Here is a 12766-nt window from a genome sequence, read left to right on the forward strand (position 1 = left end):
TTTCAGATTCATGTCCTTTTATGGTAGCTGTTGTTTTTCTTACATTTGTTTGGCCCACAATATCCAGTTTTTATTAAGGAAACCCTTCTTTTTCATCCTGTCTCTCTTCCTATGAAAAACGTGGGATTGGGACTTAAGCTATTTGCAGCAGTTTTGTTTTGTATGACTCTAGCGCTGATCAAGGACCATGTATTACAAAACGTAATGTCGGTGATGTACATTTATTAAGCTCCATGGTGTGGTTTGCCTCTCACAATTTTAATCTGCTTGATGGACAGTAGGTCTTAGGTTTTGAAGATCTATTGAGACTGGTATTTGCCGTCTCTACTCTAGCCAGGGAACGAAGGACTATTCAATCGGCGTGGGTGTTTAGAGGGGAAAAAAAAGTTATGGCTGAACTGGAGCATTTTTTGCTATAAGAAGTTGGTCGAACATCTACCAATGATGGAAAGCAAAACCGAAATCCTGCGAAAGGGAGACTGGAAGATTTTGATTTAGATGATGGCAGTGACTCGAAAAACATTGATGACGATGATTCAGATGATGCTGGAACAACAAATAGGAAGGCTTCTGGGTCAAGAATGCCCTTGAAAAAGAGATTTGATTCTGGTGACGAGGATGATTCCGATAGCGAATTATCCATAGGAAGTGATTTATACAAAGATGATGAAGATAGGGAGCAGCTTGGGAAAATGTCTGAACTGGACCGGGAGTTGATTTTGGCAGAACGAGCAGAAGCAAGGGATAATTATTTAATGCGTAAAAGGGCTTGCCAAAACGAGATTAGAAATCAACAATGGAAAGAAACAGGGCCTCCATCTTCACGGATGTGCTCTTCTGTGAAATCGACAAGGTCTGTAAAAGAAAATGCTTTGAGTGAATTGGTAGCAAGGTGGCAGAAAGCACAGGATTCTGACATTCAGCGTAAGCGGAGAGATAATACTGGTTCATCTAAGGGGCGGGATTCATCACCTAGTAGAAGAAAATCTCATGCGAGTCTGAGCCTTAGTTTGTCATCCTCTAGTGAAGGAGAAGGAAGTGGAAGCAGTGGCGAAGAATCAGATAGTGATGGTGATGGTCCCGGCTCTGCTGACACTCCCAGCTTTGAAGATATTAGAAGCATAACAATAAGGAGATCAAAACTTGCCAAGTGGTTTATGGAACCATTCTTTGAGAATATCATTGTGGGCTGCTTTGTAAGAATTGGGATAGGAATGTCTAGGTCAGGACAGAGTACTTACCTTCATTGCATGGTAAAAAATGTTAATGCGACAGACCCTGATAAACAATAAATGTTTGAGAACCGCAGCACATACAAGTATTTGAATTGTTTCTGGGGTAGCGGGAGCAGTGCAACAAGATGACAGATGGCCTGGGTGTCTGATTCACCTACACTTGAGAAAGAGTTTTCAGATTGGGAACGGGAAGTAGAATGCAGTGGTGGTCAGATGATTAGTCGAGCAGAAGTTGAGGAAAAAATAAATGCGCTAAAAAAGATAAATCAATTTGTGTATTCTGCAGAAACTGTAAAACAAATGTTGCAGGAAAAGAAGTTGGCTTCCAAAAGGCCATCGAATGTGGCTGCTGAAAAGGACAGGGTTAGAAGAGAGATGGAGCTGGTGGAGAGCAGGCATGATTATTCAGAAGTTGAGAGAATTAAAGTGAGATTGAAGGAACTAGAAGTCCTTTCTCTTCATAGCAAAAGCAAGGATGCAAAAGCCTTGATGCTAGCAGAAATGAATAAGAAAAACAAGGCTGAAAATTTCAAGAGCGCTTCTAAGATCAAGCCTCTGAACCTTAATATTAAAGCAGGTGAAGCAGGGTATGATCCTTTCACTCGGCGTTGGACTCAATCTCAACATTATTATGATACAAAGGCGAAGGTTGCTGAAGAAAACATTGATGCGAACAAAGAGGCAGATGCAGCCAAAGTAGAGGAAGCCATAGCAATAGAAACTGTTGAGGATGATGGAAAGCTTGTCGACACTGATGCTCCTATATCAGAAGATGCAAAGGTGTATCCTTTGCATGATTTTGAACTTCCAATTTCACTTGTTGGACTGCAGAAGTATGGGGGTGCTGAAGGGGCCCCTTTAGCTTTTATGTCTAGAAAGCAGAAGATTGAGTCAACTTGTGGAGTGCAAGTTCCTAGCAATGATGGAAGGAGGCATAGTCTGACATTAACTGTGAATGATTACAAGCGTAGAAGAGGCCTGTTGTGAAAATAAATAATGATATTTTCTCTGCTTGTTGGTTTCCCCATTTAATTTTTATATGAAATATTCGGAAATTTCCTTTTGGGATTTCCAGAAACATATGCAGAAAAGCCTTAAAGTGAACATTTTTGTAAATTCTTTCAAATTCTATATGTAGTGTGCCATTATAGGCACTTTAAAACACAACTGCAATAACCTAGTCAACCAAGGATTGCCTTTTAATAGTAGCAACATCATGGATTGTTGGCAGGCATGAAATCAACAATGTGTTAGAAATATAGGTTGTATTTTCTTGACATCTAAAGTTCAAGGGTGTTTTTTTGTCTCAACCATTCTCGAAGCCTTATCTTTTAGAACTATCTCTATTAGTAACTCAGAGCAGCCTTTAAATCAGGGAAATGACAAAGGTAAGAAAAAGTATAGTAGTTATCATAAATATGCGTGCATGATAACTACAGGGTATTGCTCAAAAATATTGAATAACATAGAACTAGTGTTATTGGAACCAGACCGGAACTCCTGAAATCAGCCGGTTCGATCTTTTTGACACCCAAACGGGTCTGGTTCGAGGTCTCAAACCAGAAATGGCCAGTTTGGTATTGCACTGGCTGGTTAGGTACCAAACTAGACAATTCTGCACAATTTGATTAAAGATGTTCCAAACGTAATTATTTTTTAGAAAAAAACAAGAATTTTTTAGTGGGGTAGCCTAATATTCAAGCCTATGGCTTTAGTATTGCTTATGAAATTCATAACATTACCATGAAATGACTTTGGATGTTTGAGAGTAGTTCTGACCTCATTGAATTTCATATGGAGAAAGTAAAATTTTAGATCTCACTCAAAATTTAGTAGACTTGACAACCTTTTTCAGGATTTCAAGATTGTGGGGATTGCCACATTTCCGTTGGATTTTGTTATGTATGAGGGTATGAACTAGTAATTAATCAAGAACACTAAGCTCTCTATGTACCTTAAAGTTAGTGACATTGGTTGATGAACTCTTCTCTCAGAACCCTACTAAAAATGTACCCATCACTGAAACAAAATCTTGACTTGAGATGCTACTTTTTTTTCTATCTTATTTTAATGCTTAGAGGGTGATATTGATGATGGAGATCCTAATATAGACAATGATTTTGATTATATGTAGGTATTTGTTGTAACATGATTTTTTTTTTGATGCTAACGGTCATCTGGACCCTGTTTGTTGATGTTTTTTCGGTTTAGAGATGGATTGTACTACCCTGTTTGTTGATGTTTTTTCGGTTTAGAGATGGATTGTACTTGATGCTATTTTGTTATTTGCTTTTATAGGACCTAGATAATGCAAGGGCCACACAATTTCCACTGAAGCATCCACTTGGGTTAGCCTCTATGTTTTGGATGATTACACAATAGATAAAATTGGCCAGCACTTATCAAAAATTCCATCCAGCCAGATAGTCGATGCTCAATCCTACTTTATATTTTCTAAGCACAACCAATAACTCCACGAGGATAACATGATCCCTATTTAGCAAATACACCGGCTGCCCGCTCAAATGGCTGGTACCTATAATCATAGCCCTGTATGGATAAAAACTGATGACTACGAGTTACGTTGGCTCTATACATTGATGACAATTTCTTTAGCTTTGCCAACAATCATTGTACTCTAGTATAGACTAAATGGACACTGGAATTTCCATTATCCAGAAGATGGAATCTTACCCAAGGCATTCAAAAAAGTTGTTGCCAACCCACAACTGGTTGAAAATAATCTCCATCATCATAACAAACTTTATGCCCATAATATGCACAAATGGTAACACATGATACATCTCCCAAACCAACGGAGTCCAACTAAAGTCTAATCCGAGATCCTCCATTCTCAACACTTTATACATAAAAAAACTTGTCTGTAATCAGCCTCTCTTTGCACTTTTTGGGGCAATTGCTAGTTATATTAAGTTACTTGAAAAATCGGTCTCCTACAATGTATTTTAGGTATCAGAGGAGGGAAACGGTTATTTCCATTGATTGAGGAATCATTTAGGCAATTTCATTCTTGTAGAAAAGATTTGTGTTGGTTCAACCTGGCCCAAAACTTTTTCATTGTCATCTAATTAATGAATGCATGAGGTTGACCATAACAAAATATCCATTTTCAGAATACACATTATCGTCCACCCTTGCTTTCAACAATGCCCATTCACATGTCGTTATTCTTCCCCACTCTATGCCTTACGACGTTTCCTTTGCAACATAAGGTGCAAATGCTAGTTTACTTATAGCGTCTTCTTCATATTCTTTGTGGTAGAGCAAACTACTCATAATTGTCCTATTGTAGAAAAAGGAAAAAAAAGGGCATAGTACATTATGTGTAACCAATTTCATTTTTCTTCAACAATAATTGTTGATTGGATACTCGGAGTATTCTGTGCTTTTTGCATTCTAGAAATGAATTGCATTAGTCCCAACTTTCCATATTCACTCATTGTCATTTATGGCAATGAAAAAAGATTTTGTGTTGCATGAATCATGTTTCGAGGAAATTGATTGCGGATTGTCCAGATTCCATTTGTATAGATTGTGACATATCTCTTACTACCTAGGAGATTGTCTTTTTGAATGATTTGTTGTTACCCTTCACTTATACTATACATTATTTGAAATACGTGAAGGAATTTCTTACATCACGAAAATGATGTTTCTATGCAATCATTACATACTGAACTAATGTTTGAATACCTTAAAGATATTCACAAAGTTACTAATGTTGACACATACTTGCAAGGATTGTCTACACCTCTACTTCTACTTCTGATGCTTCAACAATTAGCTTGTGGGGAGATTCTTTTAACATCAAATGGTTTTCTAATTGGTTATCAATTGTAGTCAATGTTTGGCTATTTATAAATGGACAACCATATCTCTGCTTCAATCAAGATATCCATGGCTATCATGTTAATATTTTGTTACAAAACCAAAATACTATATGTGGCCACTTTGAACCACCCCTTCTATATCACATAATGAACATTCTATCTCCAAATTCTAGATCAATTGCTCCATGCATTGGTTCATACTAGTCCTCTCCTATACAATTTGGCATGGTTTCCATTAAGAAAATCCTCTTACAAAAAGGATTCTTGGTTCATTATCACATTTTCAATGACTTTCATGACTCATTGTTCAGTTCTATTCATACAATTGCACCATGGTTTGACATGTTTGCCACCAGAAAAACAATTGCCCAACTTTTTGCAATTTCTACACTCATGATGATATTGGAGCTACAATATATTTGGAAAAACACCTTAATGCCAAAATAGTTGAGCAAGAACAATGTATCAACAATTGGAAAGGTTATATTATTAACTTATCAATGCCATATGCAAATGGACATATAGAGGGAAAACATTTCTCAATCCAATGGATGTGTGAATATTAAATGTTAACATCTACATTTGGGGTTCAAATATTAAAGTTTTTTACTTTTTATTCTACTCATAAAAGATTTCATCCAAAATCCTCTATCTTATGCATGTGCCAATGTAAACATCACATGCACACTTTCATGCACTTTTGCAGATTAATGATGTTTATAGTGCCAATGATGCTACCAATGCAAAGACATCTCCTGTGCCAATATTGAAAACACCAAATCTCAATGTAATTTCAAGCATTCTATTCAAGCATCTTGTACACAAGCAACCCAATGTTACTACATCTTATTTCTAAGTAGACAATTGGTTAACTGACAATAAAATGTCAATGAAAAGAAAATTTATTAAACTTCCTAAACATTGCACACTATCAAAACAAGACTCTCTTTCTTCATCATCAGGTGATCGACATAGAAAGCAAGTGGTTGTTCCTTTTTCCATTACATCCAATAACCATTCTACTTGATTGAATCAATTGAAACGTTCAATGCCTGCATATGGTGCATTGTTAGTCCAAGAACAAAAAAGGAATTTACAATCAATTAAAGAAATTGTCAAATATTTGCAATCAATACAAAACACACCCACACATGCACATTTCATTTGTGATAAATTATTTTTTGAAAAAGATATGTAGCTCGTCAACAATAACACATTGCCAACTTTTCATAGGCTCACAACTACAACTGAAGCCAAAATAGTGAAAATCAATGAAATTTTTTGAAAATCTTGCAATACTGCAATAGTCAATAGAAAATTGCCTAGCTTTCCATCACCTTTACATATTCGATGAAACCAAAAATTGTTCTTTGTTGCATAATTAAAATATTTAGAAGAGAGATTGGTGGCACCAAGAATGACCTTTGCACAAATAAGACAACTTGGATACAAAAAATTTCAAATAGGATTGACAGGAACAATCATAAATGTTCTTGCCAATTTCAACAAAGTTCAAACAATCCTGCATAGAAATATTGATGATTGCATGACAATTACAATAATGCTAAAAAGAAAATATAATAGAAAAATTGTTATTATTATGGAAACATTTGACAAAAAGAAGTGATGGATGCTTTGCATGAACTGTGCAATACAAGTCTCTGCAAAAATGAACAAATAATAATAAAAAAGGAATGGAAAATAATTTTGATCAATGTAGACAACATCATGAGAACAATATTCCAAAAATTAACAAACTAGATTCACCTTATCTTGATAATGATCTAGAGCCAGAATCATAAATTCTTGTACATGGCTACTCAGAAGCCCATAAAATCCATGATCTTGATACAAAGATAATATAAATTGCACCTTCTTAAGGATTATATCCATTTGATATCTTCCAGGACAAGTTATTTGAAGAACTTAACTCCCCAACATTATTTTATGGCTCTAGTCGACTTGTTGATGTCATGAATCTATCTCATATCAACATATTTCACAATGGGAACTATTTCACATGTCTGAAGACTTCTCAACATAGGCTACCAATATATTTTTAAAATAAATTCGTATATTGATAAACCATATTTCTAGCTTAGCCTGGATTTCCATTCGTAAAGGAGGATTAAAATGAAAAAAACTAATTGCCAAATATGTCATATGTCAAAACAATCTTCAAAAAATTCTGGAATCGATATCAATGTCTTAAAAGTATTGACACATCTCCTGATTAGTTCAAAATCATATGAAAATAAATATTTGAAATGATATGAAAACTTGGTCCACAAACTTTCTTTTTCACATTCACTTAGTGTTGAGAATCTCTGGGGTCCATTGATAAATGCATTGAAGAAACAAAGTTATACTTAGTTATCAAACCAATTTAACGATTCTTCCAATGAATACATTGACACATTTATTAGAAGTCTCCCAGTCATATGTAGTCAATATTATAGACATGGAAGGGTGAAAGCATGAAGATGGGTTACACTTTTGGGCCAAATGTGGTGATGAAATTTCAATTTTTTCCGTTTTTACCGAATTGTAGCCCTCAAAATTCATATAAGAATTGTGAATTTTCATTTAGAGTAAAAAAACAATATGTGAATAATTGTGTTGTTGACCTAATGATATTTTTTGCAAAACAAATTAGCGTCATATAATCTCTCAATTTTCCATTAAATACAACATATGTCCTACAATTTTTCACAAAATGTAAGAGGTATGCTTGTGTTCATGTAGCATAACTTAGTCTAAAATGTGTAATTTTAATATCTATATATATATGAGCATGATCTACATAGAGAGAACTAAGTTTTTCATATTAAAAATTTATTTTTTATGCAAATTTATATATTTTATTATTTTTTGAAGTTGGCAAAGGAATATTTCAATTGTGTTTTCGAGACACGTGCTCACGTAAGTGTTTTTTCACCTCTTTAAATAAATTGAAAAACCAAGAGTACCTTTTTGAAGAGGACTCATAAATGAAGATAGTGGTATTTTTTTGAAATTTTAGTTTTGTGTATTTTATGTTATTTATTTTTTATTGAGCCCCTTTGAAATTATTCAAAAACGTTTCAAGCATTATGTTTAAAAGAAATTAGATAAAAAATGTCATATAAATTTGAAAATATCAAACTCATATGCCATTGGGTAGAGGTTCCATCCCGAATCCAACATTCGCAACTCCGCCACTTAAGGAAAAAAATTTCTTTGATTCCACTAGGGTAAAAAATGTGTTTCCAGAGAAATATGCAGAAGAGGAGAAAAAACACCTCTTTTTAGGCCCTCAACAAATTGATCAAGTCTTTAATAAACCATCGATCAAGTCTTTAAGAAACCATCGATCGAGCCCTTAACGTGGTTAAATAGAGGCTTGATTAAGCTATCATAATTATCTATAAAAAAACAAAGCCTATCAATACTTGTCTTTAAGCAAAGTTTTGATTTTAAATATAACATGTTTTTTATACTTAATCATTTTATAAAAAAAAAGTTATGTAGAAATTTTAAATAAAAATAAATAAAAATATCATAAATAAATAAATAAAAACAACAAACTAAACTAAACTAAATTTTATATTATTATTATTTTAAAAATAATTTCATAGGAACGGGGTGCGGCCAAACAGAGTTTTTTTGAGAGTTAAGAGAGGAGAAGGAGACGGGCGAACATGGTGGAACCCTAGCTAGGGTTTTCTGCAGATCTTCGGGCCATGGCGGTTAGTAGGTATGGATTCCGGTTTTTTGTGTAAATGGTCGGCATAGCCGCGACATCTCTCTCGGGTTTCTCGGGTCTTTGTTTCTACCTGCGGTCCCCCCTGTGCGTTCTCTGTCGCTCTGACCTCCCCTCCCTTCCCGCGAACGGACCCCAAATCGAACCCCGTCTCTGCCTCGCTACCGACAGCATAGGATGGGGGATGAGGAGCTTGTCGATTACGAAGTGGACCCCATGTCGCATCAAGCCATCTGGGCACATACAAGGACGCCGCAAATGCTGCCGCGGAGCGTTGCACTTGGATTATCGATGGGTGCTCCATCTCATCTGCCACACTTGTCCGCTTCCGAGAAAAACAAATCTCCGGCTCTACCTCCCGTGGATTCCTCGCCCCTCGACTGCCCACCCCTCTCCCCCGCGACGGTTCATCTCTTGGGCACCTGCTTTCTCAGCTCCCCTCTCCCTGACGCCCCTCTGCAGTATCACGCTCGACCTGCTTCAACACCGCCCCCTCCGCTTTCGCTCCCTCCGCCCCCACCTCCATCGAGCTCTCACTCTCCATCCGTATCATTTATGCCGCTGGCGCAACATCACTCCATCCATCCCTCCGCATCGCTCATTCCTGGAACCAGTTACACTTCACCCCGCACTCCGATTCTCTCCGGGGCTTTCAACACTCCGTCTCTGCCGGTGCGCTCCGCTGCATCCGCCCAGCACAGCACCTCAGACCCGTGCCGCAATTCTCTGAGGGGTTTTCCTTTCGGCAGACGCTTTGAAAAGGTAACGCATGGCCGCTGCCACCGCTCTATACACCCGGACTATATCATCAACATCGGGCCGGAAGCTCCTCTTCTGGACGTTATGGAAGCCGCCAACAAGGTTCTGGTTGGCAGAGTTCGGGGCCGAACTTACTCTGCGGCGCGACTCAAACTTTGGGTGGAAGAGATTTGGGGACCCTACTTCAAAGAACTTCCAGAGGTAATGGTGCTCACTAGAGGCTGGTTCGCTCTCCATTTTCAGAAGCCGGCATACACACAGTGGGTTCTTTCCCAATTTTGGCACATTGAGCTCGCCCCGGTCTTACTCAAGCGATGGGATCCCCTCTTTGATCCTGAACGTGAAAAATTGGGGGAAGGACCCATTTGGGTGCGCCTTCCTGGGCTACCATGGCAATTCTGGAACCTGTACACCTTCAAATTAATTGGGGACACACTTGGTACCTATCTGGAACACGACAGGTCATATGAGCAGACTGGAAATAGGACTATGGCTCGAATCCTAGTCCATATGGATATCAGGCCCGGATTGGTGGAAAAAATTACTCTGCATCACAATCACGTTTCACGCAAGTAGCCTCTAGATTACGAAGGAGTTCCATACCGTTGTCGCAGGTGCCACAAAGTTGGCCACCTCTACAAGGATTGCCCTTTGATCTTGAAGGTGAATACTGAGGAAGCCAAGGGACCTCGTCAACCGGCCACTGAAATTCATCATGATGGAGATAACATCCCTATGGAGCAGGCACAGAACCTACAGGAGACCCCTTCCACGAAGAAAGGGGACAGCGTTTCAAAAGCTGCACGCAGGAAGGACTTGGCTGCATCTGGACCGCCGAGGACACGCTCAAAGACTGCTGTAAATGCTTCTCAACCTGCGGCGACTGCTCTCTCTCGTCCGGGTAATGATTCCATTCCCACTTTCTCTCAGTCTTTTTCTATGAACATGCATTCATTCGTTCATTCATCTGTTCAAGATCCACAATCTGCTAATGTGTCTCTCCCCTCCATTCTCTCTACTATTGCCCCCCCTCCACCCACCTTCTCTACCACCCCTCCCTCGCACAATCTGATCATGGGTGGCTCGGACACCCCATCCTCTCCGGGTGCATCCGGCTCACACCACTACCATCTTAGACCACGAGCTCGCCCCCGCACCTTGGGTCTGGGATCATCCCCTGGTCGCCATCTTAAGCAAAAGCGTAGTAGACCCTCTCAATTATCTTCGGCAAAGCTAAATGTCGTTGCTGATGTCGCCATGGGGCGACAGGTTACTATTGAACGGGCACTTAGAGCTATCGAGCCCATGACCTGTGGTGATCCATGATCTGGCTCTCTTTCAACTGCAGGGGATTAGCCAACCCCAAAAAGCGTGTGGCTCTGAAGAGACTTCTTCTGGTTTCTAGATGTGATATCATTTTCCTCCAAGAAACTCTTTGCTCGGCTGAGGCGGCGGTGCGTTGTTTGCAATCCCTGCTCCCTGGATGGACTCTGCACGGTCTAGATGCGTGTGGGAGACCTGGTGGACTTCTCATTGGTATCAACCCTCGGAATTGTAGGCCCCTCTCGGCCTGGGGGGGCAGAGGTTTTCTTGGTATGGACATTATCCTAGGTGATCTGGGTTTACCTATCAGAATCATCAATATTTATGGGCCAAACCAGAATCGTCTCCCCTTCTGGCAAGATTTTCTCAATGGTGGCCACATTACTCAGCATACTATATTGGGGGGGGATTTCAATTTCTCTTTAGGAGCTGGCGAGTCCTGGGGCTATAATGCCCAATGTGATCCCATTGCGGATCAGATGCAATTGCTCCTCGACTCAAACCATATTGTGGACATCCCCATGAACAAGAAGCTACCTACCTGGCACAATCAGCGCACTGGTGAGGCTGCTCTGGGGCGGCGTCTGGACAGGTTTATGATGCTTCAGGAACTCATTCAGATTTGCCCCCTTTACAGACAATGGGTGGGCTCAGGGGGGCTATCTGACCACCATCCGATATTTCTACAGATCAGTCAGCATAACTCGAAGCCACGGTCCCCCTTTAAATTCTTTGCTGGGTATCTAAAAGAACCGGATTATATCAAGATGGTCTCGGACTTCTGGGCAACTCAGCCCCCTCTACGGGAACACAGAAAAGCTTCTGATTTTTGTGAGAGACTCAGAAAACTCACAGGCTTAACGAGCACTGGGCGAAAACAAAGAGGCACAGGGATGAACAGACTCTGCAAGATACCGAAGCACAGATAGCCTTATTGACTGATGAGAAGGGGACGGGATATCTCTTGGAAGCCTCCAAAACTTCTCTACAACAATTGCTTGAGAAAAAAGCAAAAATACTACAAGAAAAGGAGGAGCAGTGGAGACTTAAAAGCAGAGCCATTGGGCTCAAAGAAGGGGACTGTAACACTAAATTCTTTCATAACATGGCTAATGGCAGAAAGGCTTCAAATACCATTTGGAGGCTTCCAAAGGAATCAGGCGGTTGGGCTACCACACACCCGCAACTGGCAGGCTTAGGGGTTTCACATTTCAAGAGGCTCTTTACGGCTCCGAATGATATTAACCTTCCAGATATCATTAGAGTTGCAAAAAAATTCCCTCGGTTCGTTGGTCAGGATGATATTGGAGACCTTACAAATCCTGTCTCTGCACAGGAACTTGAAAGTACACTAAAATGGTTCAAGAGAGACAAGAGCCCGGAACCGGATGGTTGGCCTGTCGAATTCTACCTGGCCTTCTATGATCTTCTGGGAGAGGATCTTTTAGCAGTTGTTGAGGAAAGCCGGATCTCGGGGCACATCCACCCTCCTATGAACCAGACCTTCATTGCCTTGATTCCCAAATCCGATGATCCCACATCCTTCAATGATTTTCGGCCTATATCCCTCTGTAACTGCCTCTACAAAATTATTGCCAAGATTATTGCAAATTGCATCAAGCCGATTCTCTCCTCCCATATATCTGCTGAACAATTTGCTTTTCTACAAAATTGCCATATTCAAGAAGCTATTGGTGCTGCCCAGGAAACATTACATTCCATTAAGTTGAAGAACCTAAAAGGTGTCTCCTTAAAAATTGACCTCTCAAAGGCTTTTGATAAGGTTAACTGGCTATATCTGAAAATGATACTTACCCATCTGGGCTTTCCTCATATGTTTATTAATTGGATCATGG

The 12766-nt window shown here is 39.5% G+C and overlaps 1 protein-coding gene and 1 pseudogene across 1 annotated transcript; both read left to right on the plus strand.

Moving 5' to 3' along the window:
• Window positions 1-389: 389 nt before the first annotated feature.
• On the plus strand, window positions 390-2269 carry LOC149210547 (protein RTF1 homolog pseudogene; annotated as a pseudogene).
• Window positions 2270-10909: 8640 nt separating this feature from the next.
• LOC149210548 (uncharacterized) lies at window positions 10910-11839 on the plus strand. The gene has a single exon (XM_089398994.1). It carries the CDS (start codon window positions 10910-10912, stop codon window positions 11837-11839), a length of 930 nt encoding a protein of 309 aa, XP_089255120.1.
• Window positions 11840-12766: the final 927 nt, after the last annotated feature.

This window comes from Pinus tabuliformis, chromosome 1_2 (assembly GCF_031772625.1).
Source record: "Pinus tabuliformis cultivar Carrire ecotype Pingquan chromosome 1_2, CPIR1, whole genome shotgun sequence".
NCBI classification, from domain to species: domain Eukaryota; kingdom Viridiplantae; phylum Streptophyta; class Pinopsida; order Pinales; family Pinaceae; genus Pinus; species Pinus tabuliformis.